This window comes from Hoplias malabaricus, chromosome 12 (genome assembly GCF_029633855.1).
Source record: "Hoplias malabaricus isolate fHopMal1 chromosome 12, fHopMal1.hap1, whole genome shotgun sequence".
Taxonomy (NCBI): Eukaryota; Metazoa; Chordata; class Actinopteri; order Characiformes; family Erythrinidae; genus Hoplias; species Hoplias malabaricus.
Genome location: NC_089811.1, coordinates 12050494 through 12074781, shown reverse-complemented (window position 1 = coordinate 12074781; position 24288 = coordinate 12050494). Strand labels below are relative to the sequence as shown.

The 24288-nt window shown below is 41.7% G+C and overlaps 1 protein-coding gene across 1 annotated transcript in view; it reads left to right on the top strand.

Annotated features, from left to right (window-relative positions):
- The window catches only part of rab3gap1 (RAB3 GTPase activating protein subunit 1), a 76359-nt gene that overhangs the window by 23077 nt on the left and 28994 nt on the right, over nucleotides 1-24288 (top strand). The window contains exons 12-17 of the mRNA XM_066641205.1: nucleotides 2356-2448; nucleotides 2725-2894; nucleotides 8738-8845; nucleotides 10211-10383; nucleotides 13307-13361; nucleotides 17888-18223. Coding sequence (XP_066497302.1) covers nucleotides 2356-2448; nucleotides 2725-2894; nucleotides 8738-8845; nucleotides 10211-10383; nucleotides 13307-13361; nucleotides 17888-18223 — 935 coding nt within the window. The remainder of the gene's footprint in view (nucleotides 1-2355; nucleotides 2449-2724; nucleotides 2895-8737; nucleotides 8846-10210; nucleotides 10384-13306; nucleotides 13362-17887; nucleotides 18224-24288) is intronic.

Below are 24288 nucleotides of genomic sequence, written 5' to 3'. Positions count from 1 at the left end.
TTTCAAAAATAATAACATAAATACCCCCTAAACCAAGTAGTTTGCAGTTGCCAGCAGAGTCTTAGTGCATTTATGTCTTCTTTAATCCTGTTGGAAATGGTTCCCAGGTGTCTCCTTAAGACATTGCTTAAGAGAAAGGCTTTTTTAACCCAATTTTCTCCCTGGTTTAGTCAGGACCAGTTCCACCTGTTAGCTAAGACCTCCCTGGATCACACAGTGCTATCAAACTGGGAGGATGAATGTTCGAATGAGCTTTCTGGAGTCATGTTAAGTCCTCTGTTTCTGTTTGCATCATTGGTCAGCTCAACAAGCTTGGAGGAGAACACTAACTGCCCCGCTCTGTTATGCCAGCTAACACACTAAGTGATAGAGGAGATGGTTTGAGATGATTGGGTCACTCAAAAATCCATTATTACTGTTTTAGGGAGAGGCAACATTGGAGTCTAATAATAAAGGAATACATCAGTGAAACCATGGACATCCCGACACTTCACAAAAATACTCTCCATTTTAGTAACAGTCAGCGCAGTACGGCGGATATTGTAGCAGGGATATTGTAGGAGCTTTCAGAGGCCACACACTAACCCTGTCTTTTTGTGCTTTATGATTCTTCTCTCTGGAAAAACGGATTGGATTTCTCTGTGGAAGTTGAGCTTCCCTTCGGCTTTACAGAGCACACAGCGTTCACAAACAGATAAAACACTCTAGGGATGAAAAATAGTGGGGAACATTGGTTTGATCAAGAAAGCTGCAGGAAAAAAGAGACCACTATATAGTGCCTTCTTCTGTCCACAATTTGTGGGCTTTTAGAAAACCTGAAAGCTCTGATAACAAAGGAAAGGTCAGCATTGCTATCCATGAAGTTTTGAGCAGCCAACCTTTTCAGTTACCATGCTATGATTTTATACTGATTTATTATCCTCTGAGGACTTCTAAAGATTAGTGTGAGATCTACAGAAACGAGTTGCACTTCTAATATTTTACAATCATTGTTCATTTTATTAGCTCTATTGACCATACAGGTGCACTTTGTAGTTCTACAGTGCCTTTACAAATGCATGATTATATTTAATGGACTAAGGCTAGACTAAAATGTTTTTAGTTTTTTCAGTAACAAATTTAAAATAAGCACATATAATTCACAATAATTAAGAAAGTAATAAACCTTACCTTTAAGTAAAAATCCTAAAATAAAGTTTGTTCTTGTTTACTTTATTACTTAATGATTAATTGTGATATTACTTAATCATTTAGTAATGCGTAATACTGTCCCATTACTTTAAAATGTATTATGTAACTATATATATATATATATACAGTAATCCCTCGCTACTTCACGGTTCATCTTTCGTGGATTCGCTACTTCACAGGTTTTTTCAAGGGGGCTTTTTTATTATTTACATGTTTTAGACTAGGCCTGTAGGTGACAAAATATATCATTTACAAGTATTTGTACAGTGTACAGTGATCCCTTGCGGGGGATGCATTCCAAGACCACCCGCTTTTAAAACCCTCCCTGTGCTGTTAACAACCCACCATATGCATTAATCAGTCATTCTATAATGTTTTTTAGCTGAAACTACATGATATCCTACCAATTTCTATAATAGAGTAATTCCTAAGCTGTAATATAGCGTCAGTAAATTTTACTCGGATGTGGACATGAACAATACATGTACTGTACGTAAGAAATACTTGTAAATGATATATTTTGTCACCTACAGGCCTAGTCTAATACATGTAAGTAATAAAAAAGCCCCCTTGAAAAAACCCGCAAAGTAGCGAATCCGTGAAAGATGAACTGCGAAGTAGCGAGGGATTAATGTGTGTGTGTGTGTATATATATATATATATATATATTATTGTTTCCTTATTGTATAGTGTCCTTATTGTAAAGTGTTACTCTTTTCATCAACTAAAATTAACAATAGTTATATCACTAAAATGAGTAAAACAAATGTGCATTTTACTCAGTAGTCTCAAACTGAAACTAAATCAAAATCAGCTGCCAAAATTAACACTGAGTTCAAACGCTTCTTGGATTGGTGGCCGACAAAACAATACAGCGAGAGCTGGACGTTGCAACAAGGAACGAAAAAACTGTATATGTCTGATGTGCAGAACAACATGCAAAAACACAATGATTAAATCACTATTAAATAGTGATGGGGTTTGGGGGGGGCATGGTAGTGGTAACAAGCCAGGTACCAGTGGACTACAATCACGTAAAATAAGTACCATTTAGTGGCTCATCATACAGGAACTGTGGAGATGTCAGAAATGCCATTGACCAAATGTCACACAGTTGAGTATCACTGTTATTTAAATTTTTGCTTGACCTCCTTTGAACCTCAGGTGATTTCCTCATGGAGTTCTTCAAGCTGTGCAGTCGGAAGGAGACCACAGATGAGATACTGGGCAAGAATTCAGTGGAGGAGGAAAACAAAGGTGAGTTATGTCCACAACTATCTTTACAAAGATTTTAGGGGGCCAATTTCTAGTTCCTCAGCATTGATGGCCTAGGTGCATAACAGATTCTGTACTAAACCCTTTTTAGACTTGGCTACCTCACTGCGGGTGGCCCACTCTGTGCAGAATACACACTTTACACACGTATATAATAAATTCCATATTACTTGTTTGTGAAATTTTGGGGCTAAACATGATATACTGCTTCTTTGAAGTTGAAACTGTTGTATAAAGTGCCCTGGCCTTTGTTTGCAGAAAACAGTGACATCACGCAGGCACTGTCCAAACTGACAGAGCCCACGGCTGTCCCCATCCCCAAACTGTCGGTCAGCAACATGGTCCACAGCGCTCGCAAGCGCATCCGCAGACACCGCCGTATCGAGCAGTCGCCCCTCAACAATGACGTACTCAACTCCATCCTTCAGGTGAGGGTTCCAGCTAATACTAAAAGTGCTATGAAAGAAGCGGTGGTCTTTTTCTGGTTGTACTCTCTCTTGGGAACCCTCTCTATGGAACATGAGCTGGTTGATGTAGGGACAGTGCAGATGTGTCTTCATCTCATGTGACTTCCATAAACGTTGCTACTTTTTGGTGACAAAATTGCTTTATTGCTCCTGTAACTGGCTAGACTCGTGTGCCATTTTCTGAAGCTGAAAAATCAATAACAGCCTCCTTCAAATACACAGATCTTCAGCAAGAATTTCATTGTGCAATTTTTGTTTTAATGGAAAATCTGCTGTCTGCTCTGTTAATTGTGTATATATATATATATATACATGTATATTATTTTCTGTTTGTTTTGCTAATAAATAGACGTGAGTTCCCTTCTATTTCTACAGTTAAGACAAATTAAAGGCCTAAATGACCTGTAAATGTAAATTTGGTTTATTAGTGGGTAATTACAGTGTGTAGGCCTGATTTATTAAAAATGGATTAAAAAAAACCCCAGCAACTATTAAAACGATGATTGGGAATTTGAGACCACTATTAAAGGAGGAGTAGAATGCAATAAAAAAAGAATTAGAATATTAGACAAGTACAGTTTTTCCGCAGTCCACAGTGTATTAGAATATTTGAGTGCAGTAAGATCAGACAGTAGATTTAGACGTTTGAACCTAGTTTTAATATCACAGATGTGTCTGGGGACATTCAATATTAAAACTAGCTTAGAGGAATCTTCTGGATTCGTTCAGCAGGAAGACATCTCCCTCATTCCTCCTTTCAAAGTTGCCTATGCACTGTGAGGCTGGGGCGCTGTGTGGCTGGTTTGTCCAGAATCCACAGGTCCATGGATCCACAGCCCAGGGCTGTAGTACATTGCATCAACTCACACACACAGACCCACGCACCAGTGGGCGGTTTCACACACTCACACCATTGACAGTTTCACTTTCTCACCCAGTCACTCACACACTCACACCTGTGGACACTTTGACACACTCACATCTGTGGACACTTTGACACACACATATCTTTGGACACTTTGACACACTCACACCTGTGGACACTTTGACAGCCTCACATCTGTGGACACTTTGACACACACATATCTGTGGATACTTTAACACACATATATCTGTGGACACTTTGACACACTCACACCTGTGGACATTTTCACACACTCACATCTGTGGACAGTTTCACACACACACACACACATCTGTGGACGGTTTCACACACACACACACATCTGTGGACGGTTTAACACACTCACACATCTGTGGACGGTTTAACACACTCACACCCGTGGACACTTTCATACACTCATATCTGTGGACGGTTTCACTCACACACACCTGTGGCTACATTCACTCACACACACCTGTGGACACTTTCACTCACACACACACTCAGTCACTTACACACTCACCCTGTCACTCACCTGTGGACAGTTTCACACACTCACTCAGTCACTCACACACACCTGTGGGCAGTTTCACACACTCACCCTGTCACTCACACACTCACACCTGTGGGCAGTTTCATACATTCACTCTGTCACTCACACACTCACACCTGTGGGCAGTTTCACACACTCACCCTGTCACTCACACCTGTGGACAGTTTCACACACTCACCCTGTCACTCACACACTCACACCTGTGGACAGTTTCACACACTCACCCTGTCACTCACACACTCACACCTGTGGGCAGTTTCACACACTCACCCTGTCACTCACACCTGTGGGCAGTTTCACACACTCACCCTGTCACTCACACCCTCACACCTGTGGACAGTTTCACACACTCACCCTGTCACTCACACCCTCACACCTGTGGACAGTTTCACACACTCACTCAGTCACTCACACACACCTGTGGACATTTTCACACACTCACTCAGTCACACACTCACACATCTGTGGGCAGTTTCACACACTCACCCTGTCACTCACACACTCACACCTGTGAACAGTTTCACACACTCACTCAGTCACACACTCACACCTGTGGACAGTTTCACACACTCACTCAGTCACTCACACACTCACACCTGTGGACAGTTTCACACACTCACTCAGTCACTCACACACTCACACCTGTGGACAATTTCACACACTCACACATCTGTGGGCAGTTTCACACACTCACCCTGTCACTCACACACTCACACCTGTGAACAGTTTCACACACTCACTCAATCACACACTCACACCTGTGGACAGTTTCACACACTCACTCAGTCACACACTCACACCTGTGGACAGTTTCACACACTCACTCAGTCACTCACACACTCACACCTGTGGACAGTTTCACACACTCACTCAGTCACTCACACACTCACACCTGTGGACAATTTCACACACTCACTCAGTCACTCACACACACCTGTGGACATTTTCACACACTCACATCTGTGGACAGTTTCACACACACACACACACATCTGTGGACGGTTTCACACACACACACACATCTGTGGACGGTTTAACACACTCACACATCTGTGGACGGTTTAACACACTCACACATCTGTGGACGGTTTAACACACTCACACCCGTGGACACTTTCATACACTCATATCTGTGGACGGTTTCACTCACACACACCTGTGGCTACATTCACTCACACACACCTGTGGACACTTTCACTCACACACACACTCAGTCACTTACACACTCACCCTGTCACTCACCTGTGGACAGTTTCACACACTCACTCAGTCACTCACACACACCTGTGGGCAGTTTCACACACTCACCCTGTCACTCACACACTCACACCTGTGGGCAGTTTCATACATTCACTCTGTCACTCACACACTCACACCTGTGGGCAGTTTCACACACTCACCCTGTCACTCACACACTCACACCTGTGGACAGTTTCACACACTCACCCTGTCACTCACACACTCACACCTGTGGGCAGTTTCACACACTCACCCTGTCACTCACACCTGTGGACATTTTCACACACTCACCCTGTCACTCACACCTGTGGACATTTTCACACACTCACCCTGTCACTCACACACTCACACCTGTGGGCAGTTTCACACACTCACCCTGTCACTCACACCTGTGGGCAGTTTCACACACTCACCCTGTCACTCACACCCTCACACCTGTGGACAGTTTCACACACTCACCCTGTCACTCACACCCTCACACCTGTGGACAGTTTCACACACTCACTCAGTCACTCACACACACCTGTGGACATTTTCACACACTCACTCAGTCACACACTCACACATCTGTGGGCAGTTTCACACACTCACCCTGTCACTCACACACTCACACCTGTGAACAGTTTCACACACTCACTCAGTCACACACTCACACCTGTGGACAGTTTCACACACTCACTCAGTCACTCACACACTCACACCTGTGGACAGTTTCACACACTCACTCAGTCACTCACACACTCACACCTGTGGACAATTTCACACACTCACTCAGTCACACACTCACACATCTGTGGGCAGTTTCACACACTCACCCTGTCACTCACACACTCACACCTGTGAACAGTTTCACACACTCACTCAATCACACACTCACACCTGTGGACAGTTTCACACACTCACTCAGTCACACACTCACACCTGTGGACAGTTTCACACACTCACTCAGTCACACACTCACACCTGTGGACAGTTTCACACACTCACTCAGTCACTGACACACTCACACCTGTGGACAGTTTCACACACTCACTCAGTCACTCACACACTCACACCTGTGGACAATTTCACACACTCACTCAGTCACTCACACACACCTGTGGACACTTTCATTCACATACACCTGTGGACAGTTTCACACACTCACACCTGTGGACAGTTTCACACACTCACCCTGTCACTCACACACTCACACCTGTGGGCAGTTTCACACACTCACCCTGTCACTCACACACTCACACCCGTGGACAGTTTCACACACTCACTCAGACACTCACACACACCTGTGGACACTTTCATTCACACACACCTGTGGACACTTTCACTCACACATACCTGTGGACAGTTTCACACACTCACTCAGTCACTCACACACACCTGTGGACAGTTTCACACACTCACTCAGTCACACACTCACACATCTGTGGGCAGTTTCACACACTCACCCTGTCACTCACACACTCACACCTGTGAACAGTTTCACACACTCACTCAGTCACACACTCACACCTGTGGACAGTTTCACACACTCACTCAGTCACACACTCACACCTGTGGACAGTTTCACACACTCACTCAGTCACACACTCACACCTGTGGACAGTTTCACATACTTACCCTGTCACTCACACCCTCACACCTGTGGACACTTTCATTCACATACACCTGTGGACAGTTTCACACACTCACTCAGTCACTCACACACACCTGTGGACACTTTCATTCACATACACCTGTGGACAGTTTCACACACTCACTCAGTCACTCACACACACCTGTGGACACTTTCATTCACATACACCTGTGGACAGTTTCACACACTCACTCAGTCACTCACACACACCTGTGGACACTTTCATTCACATACACCTGTGGACAGTTTCACACACTCACTCAGTCACTCACACACACCTGTGGACACTTTCATTCACATACACCTGTGGACAGTTTCACACACTCACACTGTCACTCACACACTCACACCTGTGGACAGTTTCACACACTCACCCTGTCACTCACACACTCACACCCGTGGACAGTTTCACACACTCACTCAGACACTCACACACACCTGTGGACACTTTCATTCACACACACCTGTGGACACTTTCACTCACACACATCTGTGGACAGTTTCACACACTCACTCAGTCACACACTCACACCTGTTGACGTGTTTTTGAACTGTGGGAGGAAACCTAGACATACACAAGGAGAACACACCACTCTCCTCCCAGACAGTGACCCCAAGACCATGGAGCTGTGTTGTAGCGTAATGTGCCACCCTTGTATTTTTACGTTTAGTCTTTCTTATACTCAGATATAAAATGCACTTTTTGGATGATTCCCAGCCCTTCGTCTGAACATAAATTCTGAGGATGTGGTTATAAACAAAAGTTTTGTCAAATTTATTTCTCTTCGGAGAAGAAAATGAATGAGTGCTCTCTCTCCTTGATTGTAGCTCTATTGATGTAACGACGGCTGCAGCAGCGAAGCATTTAAACTCCCATTTGCTGCAATGTGGCTATTGTGTTTCTAATTCTTTTGTTAACCGTATATCAAAGCAAAGAGTCGACTGTGGATTTTAGCGGAGAGAGGAACGCAGCTTTCTTGGCGCTGACACGGCATATTTCAGCGTAATTAGCCTAAAGACGCTCATGTTTTATTCATCGCCCATCCGCTGGATCTCATTGGCCCAGAGGCTCAGCAGTGACTCATGGATGAATAAAACATCGCTGCGTTCGGCGGAGGGTGTTTGTACATTAACGCCGTGTGGTTTAGGGGCAAAGTCACTGAGACAAGGACTCGGGCACTTGAGGCGATTGTAGGTGCGAGAAAATGAATATAAGTTTTGCTAATGAGTCCTTTTTTTGATGCCAGGGACCAATTATGAGTTGATTAGTTGGGCGAAACTAATTGTGCCTGTGTGTTTTTGCGAAGAGTGGAGGATTAGATTTGTCAGAAAGTCACAGAAACATATTCCCGGGGTCCGTTTCGCTTACGTGTTACGGCTTTCTGCTTAACAATGCTCTCTTCTTAATAAGGAGTATAGTTGAAAGAAATTGCATGGTGCTTGAGTAAAGAGGACACACTTAGTGACTGTGTGTGTGTGTGTGTGTCTGTGTGTAGTATCTCTTTCCAGATGCAGCGCTGGATAAATCAGACTCCGTTGAAACCAAAGCCACCCAGTCCAACCCAGGGGGGAAATGTGACCAGGACAGAGACACAGAGGACTATGTAAGTCCAGCTTTAACGCTTGGACAGTTTCCAGTTTCATTTGTGTAATATATTTCGTGATATATTTTGTGTACAGTTAAGTTTTGTGTCATGTATAATTGCAAATAAAAACATAATTAATAATTAATCATTCTCCTGCTGTTTTGTCATTTTTATGGTAACAATTGAATAGCATTAAAATGACAATTATCAAGTTATTAAAACAAATAATAACCTTAGTTTGTTCTGTTATTGGGGACTTATACAAATAATGTGACTTTGAGTTTAGACGATTTAAAGATGGTGTCTTCAGTGTTGGTGATTGTGAGTGTAGCATATTTTATTTATTTATTTATTTTGACATACAAAAATAAAACAATAAAATGACAAAATACCAGGAGAATGTATGAGTTTTGTGTTATAATTAAGTTACACAGAAATTCTTTCAAACTTATTTGTACACCTACTTTCCATAAGATTTTGTAAACAATGTCAACACCTTTCTAAAACAACCATTCCAATTTGCTGATTTCCACCACAGTGTAAAGTGTTGCTTTTGTTGTTGGATGCACAGTGGTCATTTCTGATTGAGCATGCACACAAATCAGAAAATCACATCTAAATTTACATTAGCATTGGAAGCAAGGCTAAATATATCCCTTTAAGAAACACTATGTAATATTTTTGCTTTACAGTTACTGCTTCTAAATCATTGTGATGCTTCACTGAGCTGTAATGCCACCCCCTTCTCTCACTCAACTTTTAAGTGAAGACAGTGCTGTAAAATGTAATAAAATCAATGTGGAAGTGGAGGGGGCTGGTTTCCTACCTTCTTCCTAAAGTTACACAGTGCTGAACCTGGACTAGCCACAACACAGTCTCCATTCCCAGTGAAGCATCGCAATAAATTTGAAGCTGTAATTTTAAGGTAAATATACTACCTAGTAGTGTTGTTTTTTTTTTTTTTTTGCTGCAGTTTATATAATGTAATTATACAAAGCCTCAAAATACAGTAATAAAACTCTGTTGAGGTAGCCATAGGCTTAAGGTTAGAAAAGTAGGTTTGGGACAGGACGATTGCCCATTCAAGCCTCAGGACCAGTGGGAAGGAATGGAAGTTAGTGGTGTGTGTGGGGGGGGGTTGGGTGAAGGAAGAGCTCTTTCTCCTCCTACAATATCCAAAGAGCCCTTGAGCAAATAATCTAATCTCCAACTGTTCTGTGGGTGCCAAGATTTAATTGCTTACTAGTGCATGTGTTTGTGTGTGTGTTTTTCACTGCCACTCATGGGTTAAATGCAAGGATTAATTTCCAATAAAGTATCAATAAAGTATCACTTCTTCTTCTACTTCTTCTAAATATTATTTGGTTCGTGTCTTTTCTCTAGAACCTGTTTAACCTCCTGAAGTCGGCCCCCTCTGACAGTCTGACCTATCGACTGGCCCTCTGCATCTGCCTGGTCAACTTCTACCACGGAGGCGTGAAGGCAGTGGCTCATCTTTGGCATGAGTTTGTTCTGGAGATGCGCTATCGCTGGGAGAACAATTACCTCATCTATGGGTAAAAACTGTTTTTGATGTTGTTGAGTGGTCAGTGATTCCAGGCCATTCATTGAATTTTGTTTTTTTTTCCACCAGTGATTGTTTTAAAAGTTAAAAGTTGAAACAACCATTATACTGACACCTAGTGGCCTGGATGGTTTAGAGATTCTGTACTAAATCTATTTCATAAAATGGTATTAACGGATCATAAAGCAATTATAACAATGATCACTTTTATAAAATAAAATAAAATCACATTTTCCATGCATGTGAACATTAATCTGGGGATGTGGAACCCATCAGTCCGCACACTATGACACAAATCCACCCTGTCAGTGGTGGGCTGCATAGGTCAGAAAACCTTGTGGTGATTCTTACGTAGAGTGCAGAGATTTTAGAATTGCCCTGCCTCCTCGTCTGAGTCACTCCAATCACAGCTCTAGACCCGCATTTATGTGAGAGCTTAAAGATTAAGCCCACTCCTAACTGCTGCACACTCAGTGTTGGGGGTGAATAGCGAGCGGCTCATTTAAAGGAACAGCCATTCTGAACATGACTGCTCGGACAGGGAATTTGTGGGATTTGATCCTTGTGGTGTTTTGATCAAAGCAGGTCACAGACATTTTATTAAGACCGCAGATCTATGTTTACTTGTGGAAATATACTGCCCCTTTACAGTTTGTTTGCTACTTTTTGATGGTAATAAAGATTTATTTTGTCCCTTCAGCCCTACACCTAGAATAAAATAAAATCACAGTTGATATAGAGTATGAAATATGGTCCATTAAGCATTGTAATGAATATGAGTGAGGAGATATCTACACTACAGGCAGAAACTTTGTGAAAATAAACATAAGTTTTATGTTTTTCCAGTGATATCAGAGAGTAATATGATTATTAAGACAGAAAATAAGAGTTTGGCCAAATATCTGCAGCGGCGGTGCCTGTAAGAACTGATTGTTAATGAGTTTAGCTCCTGCTGATTCTCCTGCAGAGTTTTATTGCAGCTCTAATCAGATCCACCTGATTCTTCCATTCAGAAGCTCCTGAAGGCTTGATCAACTCAAGGTGGGTTAATTTAGGGGTTTGTGAAGAATTAACAACTGTGCAATGGAGGAAACTGGTGTAAACAGTGAGAGGAGGCTATTCCCAGGGTGTGGACTAGGGAATGAGAACATCTGCAAACTAGGGTTAGGGTTAGTGACAATAAAGAACTTAGAGGTCTATTGTATCAGCTCCACTAACCATACAAGAGCACTTTGTAGTTCTACAACTACAAACTGTAGTCCACAAGTTCATCTGCGTGCTTTGTTAGCCCCATTATACCCTGTTCTTCAAGGTCAGGACCCCAACAGAGCAGGTATGATTTAGGTGGTGGATCATTCTCAGGGCTGCACTGACACTGACGTGGTGGTGGTGTGTTAGTGTGTGTTCTGATGGTCACGTGGATCAGACACAGCAGTGCTGGTTGTAAACAATGTCCATTCACTGTCCATTTTATGGGTACTGTCACATTTTTTATTTTGGAGTGGGCGCCATGTTGGGGACCGCTGTCTAATGTAAAAAGATGGGAAAGATGGATACATTTATCTTCTACACAACTCCTCTCCTTGAACTGGAGAGAGTCTCACAACACTCTGAAGCTCAGACGCCCACTGCCTCTTTACTGCCTCACAGGGGGTAAAGGATCCCACTGTGTAGTATAATGAACGAATAAAAAAAGACTATCTATATATAAAATATATTAGCCATATTAGCATTTTGTCATAGGATCTAATTGAAAACTGTCAGCACGTCAGATTCATATGGATTTCTCTGCCCTTGTGACCGAATCTGAGTGAGTTATCCATACACAGATTATATACAAGTTTCAGTAATCGACATATTTCACTCCAGTTTTGTTTTAGTGTGTAAGAGACTACAGACACAAGCCACATATTCTGTTATCTAAGTTTTTTTATCCCTTTTTACAGGGTAAATAATCTGAGCTATAAGGTTCATGTTTCCTTGTCGAATTACCATCTAATTACTTTCTTTGTGCAGTATTACTATTTATATTACCTGTGATGTGCACTATGTCAGGAATATGGCACTACATTGGAATGCAACTCAAGCTCCTCTACTCACTGACACTGAAGAACAGAGCTCTGTTTACAAACGTGACATGGATAAATGAGTCAGGGATTCATACTTATATTTCTTTCATTTTAACGTCTAAATGACTGATTCACTTGTATCAGAGCAACACACACTAACACAGCAGCGCTGAGAATGATCCACCACCCAAAGCATGCTTGCCCTGTGGTGGTCCTATTGGGGTCCTGGCCATTAAAGGACATAATAATGGAGGTAGAGGAACTACAAAGTGCACCTATATGGTCAGTGGAGAATTTTGAAATGCCTGCTTTTAAACATCCTATCAAATCCTGAAGATGCAGTCATATCCCGCCCACTGTTATTTTTACAGTTTTCTTGTTTTATTCGGAAATGCCTCATTACGAAGAAGAAAGGGGTTTGTTTCTTTAAGCAGCACCAACCTTAGACTGTGCAATATTTCTGCAAATAATGTGAATAATTCCGGACGGGTTCCGGCAGCGTCTGGCCGCTCTGGAGCATCAGACTTTGCTCAGTGTCTACAGGGAGGAGTCTGTGAATGTCCCGCTCGTTGATAAAGTGACTGGAGAAACAATACCCACCCTGAGACGCTCACTCCCTCAGGTACTCCGTCTTGCCAAGTCATTGTGTGCAAATGAGATGCGATTCGTACTTGAATATGGGGCAGTTCCAGCTCTCGTCCCTGTCGATGCAGCGTCTGTTTGTACAAAGAATGCCTCAGTGGTCGTAAGCAATAGTCCTATTGTGTATGAACCGTGTGTGTATTAACAGCTTATCAGCAGTGCGTCAGCTAATGTTGCTTTTGTTTCCTGTTTGGTATTTTGCAGATTGCCTGGTGGTCCCCCTGATCTCAGATGTTGCCTTCTCCACCAAAAACTCCAGGTAAACAATTAAAAACCAGTGCACGGTTTTTGGAGCTTTTGTTTTGGTGTTATTGTTAAGAGACTGCAGGCTCAATCCGAGGTGATGCCACAACCATCCGTAAACAGGAGACCCAGTAAAGTTGTGTTCACATTATAATCCTCTTTAATCAATTCAGATGCTTGCTCATATCAGATTTGGCTATAGCATCTAAAATGTGTCTGTAATGTGAATGAATCAGTCCTTAAAACAGGATGCATGCCCACATTGATACAAGTTTACAAATTACCTTTGTCACCACTGACAAATATCATCATGTTTTTATGATCCCTTGTATTAAAACTGACAAAATGGATGTTTAAAAATGTCATGTATGCATTGCATTGTGCTTGAGAGGACAGCAAACAGTTCATCAGGAAAAAAAAAAGTATAGCTGGCTTGCTCTTGCTGTTTTCCAGGTATTGAGAGATCGGTTGAATCTCAAATGTCTTCCTCCACCCTATGTAGTGCACAGTGTAGGTCATAAAATATGATATTAATAAATATAAACTTTACATCTCCCTGTTAAACTAGTGCCCTGTCTGGGTGTAGTAGTTTTCAACAGCACTAAGAGCATGCGTACAGGCAAGAAGATGCATGAAATCTGTGTGTGAAACCGTACACAGGTGAGAATGGGGGCGTTACTGGATGAGTGGGTGGATTCAGATTTGGATCACTCTTACTTTCTGTGTCAATATAACTAAACGTCCTGGCTTTCTTTGGGCTGGGGTGTTTGAGGATGGGGAGCTGATAAGAGGGTGTGGTAAGGTTTTTTAAGAGTTGTAAACATGATTTTTGACTACATTATTGTCTTCAAACATCTCCTGAAGCTTGTTTTGAAAGATTTTCCTGTACCTTTAGCTCTGAGACTCTCGACCCACTTAATGGAAATTTAAATCACACACCACCAGGATGCTCTGGGCTGTATATCTAGCTCATTAAAAGTGGAAGGACTCATAGAACAATGGCTAAATGGGCCTAAATAGCGCATTGTAACACATCCATTGTAGAATTCAATAGATTTACAGCAGCGAAATGGCTTTAAACTGTATATTTTTTTGTGTGTCTGCTTCCAGCATTAGTCACAATGCCCATGTGTTTATTACCAGAGCCCTTATTTAAGACTGAGGTCTGGCGAGGCTTCTGATGACCATTTCCCAGCTATTCCAGTGAAATTTGTCTGAGTCAGAGACACAGCAACTGGCTTTTGTTATTTACTCACCCACGCTATACCTGTGTGTGTGAGAGAGAGAGAGAGAGAGAGAGACTGTAATAAAGCCATCCAGGGGGAGAAGAGAGAGACAGACAGAGAGAAAATAATATGCGTCTGGGTAGCTGAGCAGAGAAAGCCTCTTTATCTGCGATCACCTCAATAAAATGGGGCGTCCAGACGGGACCTGTGGTCATAAAGTGAGTGGCATAAACCAAGCAGCCATTACACCTCTCTCTCTCTCTCTCTCTCTCTCTCTCACGCCCACTATGTCTGGCTCTCTCGCTCAACCATCTCTTTATGCATTTACAGAAGTTAATGGTGCCTCATGCATTGTATTGAGAAGAGTGAGGGATGAGGACAGTGTGGCTGAATTCAGATATGTTGGGTTTTTATATTTATAACAATTCTGAAGTCAATTTTACGGAAAGAAAATGGAAAGAGGACCCCAAAATACTATTGCAGTACTTTAGTCCACTGCAGAGTCCATTTGTTTAACGTCCAGTCAGAGCTGGCCATTAAGTACACATTACTCATTCTGAGGAGTTCTGAGGAGATCAAAAAGAAGCCCACACTGAGACAAGGAAATAGACACAAAAGATCTCTTGCAGATATACAAAAGTGGCTGCTTGTGTTCTCAGAACAATATACTGTCCACCCCAGAGCCCAGACCTCATTAGCACTGAAAGTGATTGGAATTATTTGGCTCATCAGAAGCAGAAACAGCTTTTACAAGACCCCAGTGTAGTTCTTGAAAATAGCTGGGGTGTTACCTCAGTGTCTGACTAAACTTACCAATATGGCCATTACAGGTTTCATAATCACCCTCATTCAGATACACTGACTCAGTCTTGTCCCCTCTCTACCTAATAGCTGAGGTGTGGTGAGTGTTCTTTTGCGAATGTGTGGTGCTTGAGGCATCTCTCTAATGTTCCAAAGAACGTTAAGCAGTTATGAATGTCTAGAAAGTTTATCTATCATTCATTTTGACTAGACATTAATCGGATGAAATGTGGTCTCTGAAATGTGCACAGCATTGTGTCTTACAGAATGTTCCCACCGTGATTGGGAATTGAATACATGATGCATATTCTGTGTTGTTGGTTTATTTATTCTTTTTTTTAAATTCTTACGCATGTCATTTAGACGACTTGACATTTTTCAGAAAGAATGTCATGGCAGTCAATTTAGAGGGGCAACGTTAAACACGTCAGGTGTGCTATTATCCCGAGACTTGAAAGCCGATGTCAGAGAGGGGTCAGATTTATGCATTAAAATTCCCACCATACTCTGGATATCTTTCAGGCCTTTCTTCTGAGCTCTCTTTGAGCCCACAGTGTGCACTTTCATACCACCATTCCACAACTATTTTCATCCTAAAAGCATCACTCAGTATTCATCTTTTATTTCTAGACACTCAACACCTGATAGATCTGCAAACTTGCAATACAGTTTACATACTCATGTCCTTCAGCACATCCTAACTGCTGAGTACGTCACAGAACACCTAGATTGAGAATTTAAAATTATTCTTTGATGTCTGCACAAGTGGTATGTGCGGTCAGGGCAGAATGTGGTTTTATAAATCAGTTTACCACCCTAGGATATGGTTTAATAGCAATAATAATAATACATGCTGGTTTACCTTATATGGGGTTATTATTGTGAATAATAACTGCAGGCTATATGGCAAATAACAGCTGTGTCCACCTCAGTGGTGCGGTAGGTAATGTTCATTAATCATAAACCATCTGAGGTGAGCAATAATAACAGTTTCTTTGACAATGGACCTGTTTACACCTGGCCTTAAGATGTGATTTTGGCGATGGATCGGATTTGGAGGTGATCAGGGATGGATCTCGCCCACATTTAACTCAAGTGTAAACATAGCGTGTTTTCCATGTTCAGATAGAATTATGTGAGAAACCCTTTGGTCGAGAGGATAGACAACGCAGGTGTGTGGTGTTCTGGAGTGCATTGGCTAGATTTATTTCCCCAAATGTGAATGTCCATAGTCTTAGGTGAAGGAATGAAACATGTCCAGAAATCCGGACACAGTTCTTTCCCGCTAGTCTTGACTTCTCTGTCATGTCCAAAAATACCTCTGGATAGTCATGGCACTTACCACTGCAGAAATCACATCGGCTGCAGGACACAACCTTCCAGAGACAATTCCCTGCTTCATTGAAACATTTATTCTGGTTTGAGTGCGTATTATGGACACGTTACAGTGGGAGCAGCAGGTGAAAAAACTTGTTTACAGCCAGTTAAGAGGATGGAAAACCAAAATGATGTAGGCATTAGTGTGCTTTTTTGTACACAGAAAAGTAAAAGTGAATCTCATGTGGTTGAGCTGGGGACGCAATTTAATGACAAGTGTGAACAGAATCTGGTCAAAGTATATCCAGATACTATCTAGATACATAATGCATGTTAATGCCAGGTGTAAACAGGCCTAAATAGGTGAAATAATGAGCAGAGTAAGTGAAAGAGCAGAACTGTTGGTAGTGTGCTGATGAGTGGAAAGTAATCAAAGGGCTGTTATCCAATATTGCTAGTTTTGAGTGGTTCAAATCACTGGAGACAAATGCTAAAACATAGTGTCTCGTAAAACACTGTCACTGCTGAAATACCTTTACAAGATATAACCACCATGAACGAACGGCATCTAGCTTAGAGTGATAGCATTATTCAAGGTCTGTAGGTCATTCAAAGTGTAGCTTTAGCATGAGGTTCAAGATGGCTTCTATTTTGATTTTTTTCATTCCACCATAAATGATGCAGTAGTTAGATGCAGGAGCATTGTTAATACTAGTGAATACTGACATGACTGCTTATATAACATCGTAGTCATTTTTAGTGAAAAGTAGCCTTGAAGTCTTATACTTGAACTATACCAGTGGTGCTTTCCCACTGCATGGTACCTACAATACTTGACTCTACTCCCTTTTTGGCAAGAAGGGTTAGAACCTCTTCAAACCACTGTGTAATTCTACAGATTTCACAGATAAAAACAAATGTGATCTCTGCTGTAGCTTAGAGAACTTAGATGGCAAGTTTGTGCTGGATGTCTGCAGTCTATCAGATAGAGTGATGACTCTCTCTGGCCAATCAGAGCTCTGCCAGATTGTAAAACAGTACCTGGTTTCAGATACTAAGTACCAAATTTGCCTAATGGAACATGTTGAGTAGAGTAGGTACCATACAGATTAAAGCAATCCCAGTTTTCACAATTTTTGGATATGCTTGGATCAGCACTTGACTGACACTTCATATGCTTTTTCCCAATCTGTCACAGATGCTCAACTGCTGCATTGAGCACAAGAAAGCAAGAGACGAAAGCCGGAAAGAAGGCATCCGGGACAGGAAAGACACTGCCTCCTGTGAGAATGGTCTCCTGGGGCCCAACAGCGGCCGGCCGACTGGTTCTGGAGGGTCATCCGGGAAGTCCTGGGACTCGTGGAGCGACAGTGACGATGAATTCTATGAGTGCGTGAGCGACACGGAGGAAATGAAGGAGGCGCCAGCAGAGGGAGCCAAAGGGGCCAAGGCCAAACCCGACGGTCGTCTCCAGCCTCACGGCAAACTGACCCTGCTCAACTCGGACGAGCCCCTGTACATCCCAATCACTCAGGTGAGAAGACTTAAGCAAAGGATGCCTGCCAAAAGGTTAAGAGGCTTGTGGATTGAGTCTACAGTAACTCGGCTTACTCTGTCAAGAAAACTGATATCAGTAGCCTCTGCCAAAATAAAGGACATTTACTGTGAAACAAACACACATTTTTCACACCTCAGAATGCCTCGTAGTTTCTGAACAACCATCCTACTCCCCGAGTGCCGTGGCTAGGGCTAACCACCACTTTGGGCATGTGTGCTCACTGCCCCCTAGTGTCCACTAGTGTGTGTGAAAATGTGTGTTTCACTGCACGGATTGGGTTAAATGCAGAGAACAAAATTCCTCTGTGTGCAATCACAGTGGCCAATAAAATTATTCTAATTCTAATTCTAAACGTCCAGAAGAAATTCATATTTATTCAATAACAGTAGTTACACATTTGCAATATTTCAATTAAAGTTGTTCACTGTTAGAAATATAGAAGTATTTTAGCGTATTGTAAATACATATGATTCAACATATTTCTCACATTTAGCTTGAGATAAATATGTACACGTATATTTTTATTACAAGCACTGTTAATATGTAACTAAACAATTATTAGAGACACTTAAGGTTAAGTAGGCTCTGGATTCCAGGTAAGTTCCAAACCCACCTCGACCCTGAACAGGATGAACTGATTACAGAAATGAAAGGACGAATTAATTAGCGTATTTTGCCCTTATAGTGAGACGTGATATCAGCAGCTTTTCTCTGAACGTTTACTGTGCCTCTACAACACATGCTTAATTAAAAAGCATATTTAAAATAGTAAAATAATACACACTTTATCTAAACTCATGAGACAGCAGAAAGACTGCTGCTGTGTGTGTCATTTCAAAGGAAGCATCTCCTAAGTCTTCTAAAGGGCAGAGGAACCCACACGCAGGTAATTAGGAAAAAAATGTCAAAAACACACCAGAGGTAAAAATACAGTGAGACATATTTACCTGAGGATACTACATTAAAACAAAATCAAAACTAGGGGCTGTAAAGGAAGTTTAGGTTTAACGAAGTACTAATTTTTCCACAGCTGCTGTTTTACGCTACATTTTCCTTCTTAAGCTTTCAAATACGTAAGAAACAACACAAGAAAAACCGGCATGAGAATGCAGCCGTATTCATTTGGATGGGAATATTTTTATAAATCGGAGAGAGGAAAATCTCCATTTTTAATAATAATAATAATAATAAGAAGAAGAAGAAGAAATATCTCAACAAAAAAAATAGGGTTCTACCTTTGACTGTTTGAACTCTAAAAATAAAAAGATCTGTGTGGATGGGGTTCACCAAAGAGAGGTTTTTTTTTCCCATATCTTCAAAAACGCATTCAGTGATGTGGAGGTCTGGGCTCTAGGGTGGTCAGTCCATTTTTTGATTACATTGATCTTATCAGTGATGTGTTTATGATTTAGGATTTGTAGGACAATAATCTTGCAGTAGATTAATTTGCTTCCCAATGGTATACCATGAAGTATTGAAATGTTACACATCCCAAACACTGATTCTCCTCCCTGCTTGACTGATGGGGCTACACATGCTTTGGATGTGTAGAATTGAACATTAGCAATGTATTTTTTCATTTAATTAAATTGATATGCACAATATTGTTTTCTACACTTACTGTCTATTCTCTACTCTCCAATGTCCATACATTTGTAGTTTTACAGTTACAGACTGTAGTCCATCTGTTGCTCTGCGTACTTTTTGCACCCCCACCACAGAACCAGGCATGATTTGAGTGGTGGTTCATTCTCAGTGCTGCTGTGACACTGAGGTGGTGGTGTGTTAGTGTGTGTTGTACTGGTAAGTGGATCAGACACAACAGTGCTGGTATGAATGGTTGAGGGGATTTTGTGAGTGCTTTTTGGGTCTAGAAAAAGCTCATTTGTGACCAGAAATATACTTGTACAGTGCTATTTTATACTTATATTGTCCCACAGTGTTATTATGATTTTTTTTTCCTCACCCCATCACCTTTGCCCTGTCCACCACAGCTGTCCTCGCCCTCACACGACACCTGTCATCACGTCTGGGCAGAAGTGTGTGAGGGGGCTAGTAATTTGGGGCTGGGTAAATGGGGGGGTAGAGGGAGGGTTTAGATTCATAGTGGTGGCACTTCAGTTCTAATGAAGCGCCCAACTCCCCAGTCTCACCTTCTACCCCTTTAATTAGTCGGCTGCTAAAGTGTTGCAGCGCTGACGCCTCGTCTGGCCTTATTTATACTCGACGCACATTCTGGAGAGCGCTGCTAATGGCTCCTCTGACTCACTCCCTGTCTCCTTCCCCTCGCTTCTAATTTTATTAGAACTTTCTCTGAATCCCTCCCCTCCAGCCTTAATACATCAGCCACGCGCAACACCAGGGCAGACGCTCAAGACAAGCTATTGTTAAAATGACCCATTTGCCAGATAGGGAGAGAACTGCAGAGCACTGGATTGGACGGTGCCTTCTGTGTAAACTGCAAATTAAAATGGAGGCAGCGATGTGTAACATCCACTTTGGCCTGTTTTTAAACACTGCAAAGACAAGACTTCTAATTTTAAACTTATCAGCTTTACTGCTATTTGTAAATATTAAATATCGCCCTTGTCTCATTCTTAGCATCAATTTGACTCTGCCTTGTCTCAGTCTCGGAGTAAGGTGAATGCCGAAATTGTTCTCATGACCAGCTAGATGAATGTCTTTAGCGGTACAAGTTTTTGGTCACATCACTGAACATAAATATTGCATTTAAACAGAATAAAACAGCCCTTTCTCCTTATTTCAGTCAAATCTGCTCTCCGATTGATTCTCTTCTCACTCAGTATCCAATCAGTGAGCTGTTTTGTATTTTAAATAGGGCTGGGCAATAGTTCAAAATATATTTTGCAATATAAAATGTTTCAGTAAAAATTTTTAAACACGTTTTCGACTGTCACTGACATTCGTTACAGGTCATTGTCATCAATTCAGCGATCAATTTAAAATGTTGCTTAAAAATATTAATATTGGTGCGGCACAGTGGCGCAGCAAGTTCTGTTGCAGTCACATGGCAACAGGGACCTGGAGGTTGTGGGTTCAAATCCTGCTCTGGGTGACTGTCTGTGAGGAGTTTGGGGTTTCCTCCAGGTGCTCCGGTTTCCTCCCACAGTCCAAAAACACATGTTGGTATTGGTGGATTGGTGACTCAAAAGTGTCCGTAGTTGTGAGTGAATGTGTGTGTGTGCTGCCCTGTGAAGTACTGTTGCCCCCTCCAGGGTGTATTCCTACCTTGCGCTCAATGATTCCAGGTAGGCCCTGGACCCACCGCAACACTGAACTGGATAAGGGTTACAGATAATGAATGAATGAATATTAATATTGACAAAGCCAACTGTGTGTGTAAACTCACCTGTGTGTGTAAAAGACTACTCTGGGACATCTCTGGACCCAAAACTATGGAATTTCTTGACTCAGACTCAATGTGTCCCAGTCTTGAATCAGATTTGATGCATCTCAATTTTTTGTCTTGATCTTGAGCCAATGAGTCCTGGTTTTGTCCAGGACTTGATGTATCATGTGCTCAGCCTTGACATAGAATTACTCTAATGAACTTGACTACAATACATGAAACACAATCCTGGAACACAATCTTAATAATAATAAAAAAAAAGGCCAGTGATGATACCAAGAACATCTTTCACAGGTGATGCAACCATGCATGAATATAAATGTAGCATCCAAAAAATGCCCGCTCCAGTAAATAATCCAATATCTTTAGTACTAACAGTGGTGGAATGAATTTCATGCAGAATAACAAAAAATGCCATGAATCGGTGTGTAAAATCCATATGTGAATGTCAAAGGGAAATCATGCATACATGCAGTTTAAGACTTGTTTGACAGACAAATGGCCCTAAAAGTAGCTTTAAAACCTGGATCAGTTGTTTTCTTCAGTCCCTAAGCAAATAATTAGGTGCAAATTAAAGAAAAGGTGATGGAATATAGTGGTGATCCTGCGCCAGACATTTTTGGAATGCGTTACTGGCATCAAATATACTTCACAAGGTTAAAGTATGAAGTTAATAAATTAATAAATAATTTGATTTTTTTGGGCTTTGTAGTCTTACTTTGCACTTAGCAAGGCAGAACCTGCATGTCTCCTTGATTCATTACAAGCCATGATCCCAGCTGTGTTTATTTTCTTCTCCCTTTTTGCCACCAGTTAAAGAAGTGACTGGCAGGGAGCGGGCGATCAGTGGGGTTTTTCGTTCCGAAGACTGGAAAGCCCTCACTGAGCCTCTTCTGTTCTCTGCTAATGCGGCATTGCGTAATCATACACGACCCACTAGGAAACTCAAGGCCTGGGGTAACAATGAGCGGCTAGTCGTGGCGACGTTAATGGTGCTTGCCACATGCTGCCTTCCAAGAAGCCTAACTGACAAGGCTGGGCGGCTTGATTAGCATCAACAATAAATGCTAAAATGGACCTTGTTAAGATCAGACCTGTGGAGCTGCATGACTGGCTACAAGTTTTGCTCATCAGAGTTCTCTCCCTACAGCGTGTATTATTAAAATACTATGTACCACCACTGGGAATCCCTGTGGTGGCAACCGATCCTGACTGGTAGCCAGCCAGAAATGGATGCCAGAGACAAAAGCCAAACTTGGTGAGGTGTGTTAAGGCATATAGCCAGAGATCTACCATGCTGACATTGGCTTTTTGTTGTCTACATCACCTGATGAGACTTCATGAGCAGCCATGTGAGCTACACTGAGTCTGGAATCACCATGCTCAATGGTGGACATCATCCAGGGCTTCCAGGCCATGGAGCAGTGGGACTTCTCTGGAGTCAGCTCTATCTATACCTCTGAGATGAGCTGAGGTCGTCTTTGTGATATAGAACTATATACTCCACATCGGTACCTAACCTTAATGGCATTCCATCCATGCAGAAATTTTCCAAATCTAGTCTAGAGTGTTCAGAAAGATTGGAAGCTATTATGCATTACTAGTGCTATTTATGTTATGGTTATTAGTGCTGTCAATATTAATGTTTTATTTTTTATGTATATATTTATCCTTTTTTTATGCTGAATAATTTATTTAACCAAATTTGGACACAACTTTCTCCCATAATTCACTGTTTTTACAGAGTCTGTTGACATATTAGCAGTTTTATTTAGTGATGTAAACATAGCACCTTTACTGTTGAGTTCAGAAGGTAGATTACATTTTATTTATGCTGAAATATGTTTTATATGTGGCACGGTGGCTTAGTGGTTAGCACCTTCGCCTCCCAGCGCTGAGATCTTGGGTTCAAGTCTCATCTGGGTGGAGTTTCCATGTTCTCCCCGTGTCTGCGTGGGTTTCCTCCCACAGTCCAAAAACATGGAGGGCAGGTGAATTGGCTTCTCTAATAAATGTCCTGGTGTGTGAGTGAATGAGTGTGTATGTGAATGAATGTCTGTATGTGTGAGTGAATCTGTGTGAGCCCAGATATGGATTGGCACTCTGTACTGGGTTAAACCCTAGTGCCCGATGCAGTCCTCCAGGTGGACGGTCGTTCCTGGTCAAGAGTACGCTGTGCGCGTTTGGCTGCCGCTTCTCACCAGTGTGTGTGTGAGCATTCTGAGCAGTGTAGATTGTAAAGCATCTTTGGGTGTCTAGAAAGGCGCTATATAAGTGTAAAGATAAGTAAATAAGTAAATATGTTTTGAATATCATAACTAACTCTCTCTTCCACTTCCTCTGTCTCCCTCTTCTCTCTCACACTCACACATGAAGACTCACACATGAAGTCAGTCTTCTACATCATTTAATCCCTCTGTTTATCTCTTGAAAACGTTGTTGAAGCTGGAACAAAATATTTTTTATTTAATTATTTTAGCATTCTCTATTAAAGCTTCTGTATATGGTGCTAAAGCTCTCCCTGAAATTTTACTCAGCAAATTAAGATATGTTAATTATAAAATCATCAAAACAACATGAAGATATTAGAATAAATTTTAAAAAAGGGACACAAAGATGTACTAACATTTTAAGGTTGTTTTTATTACATTTTTAATCAATAAACTCTGCT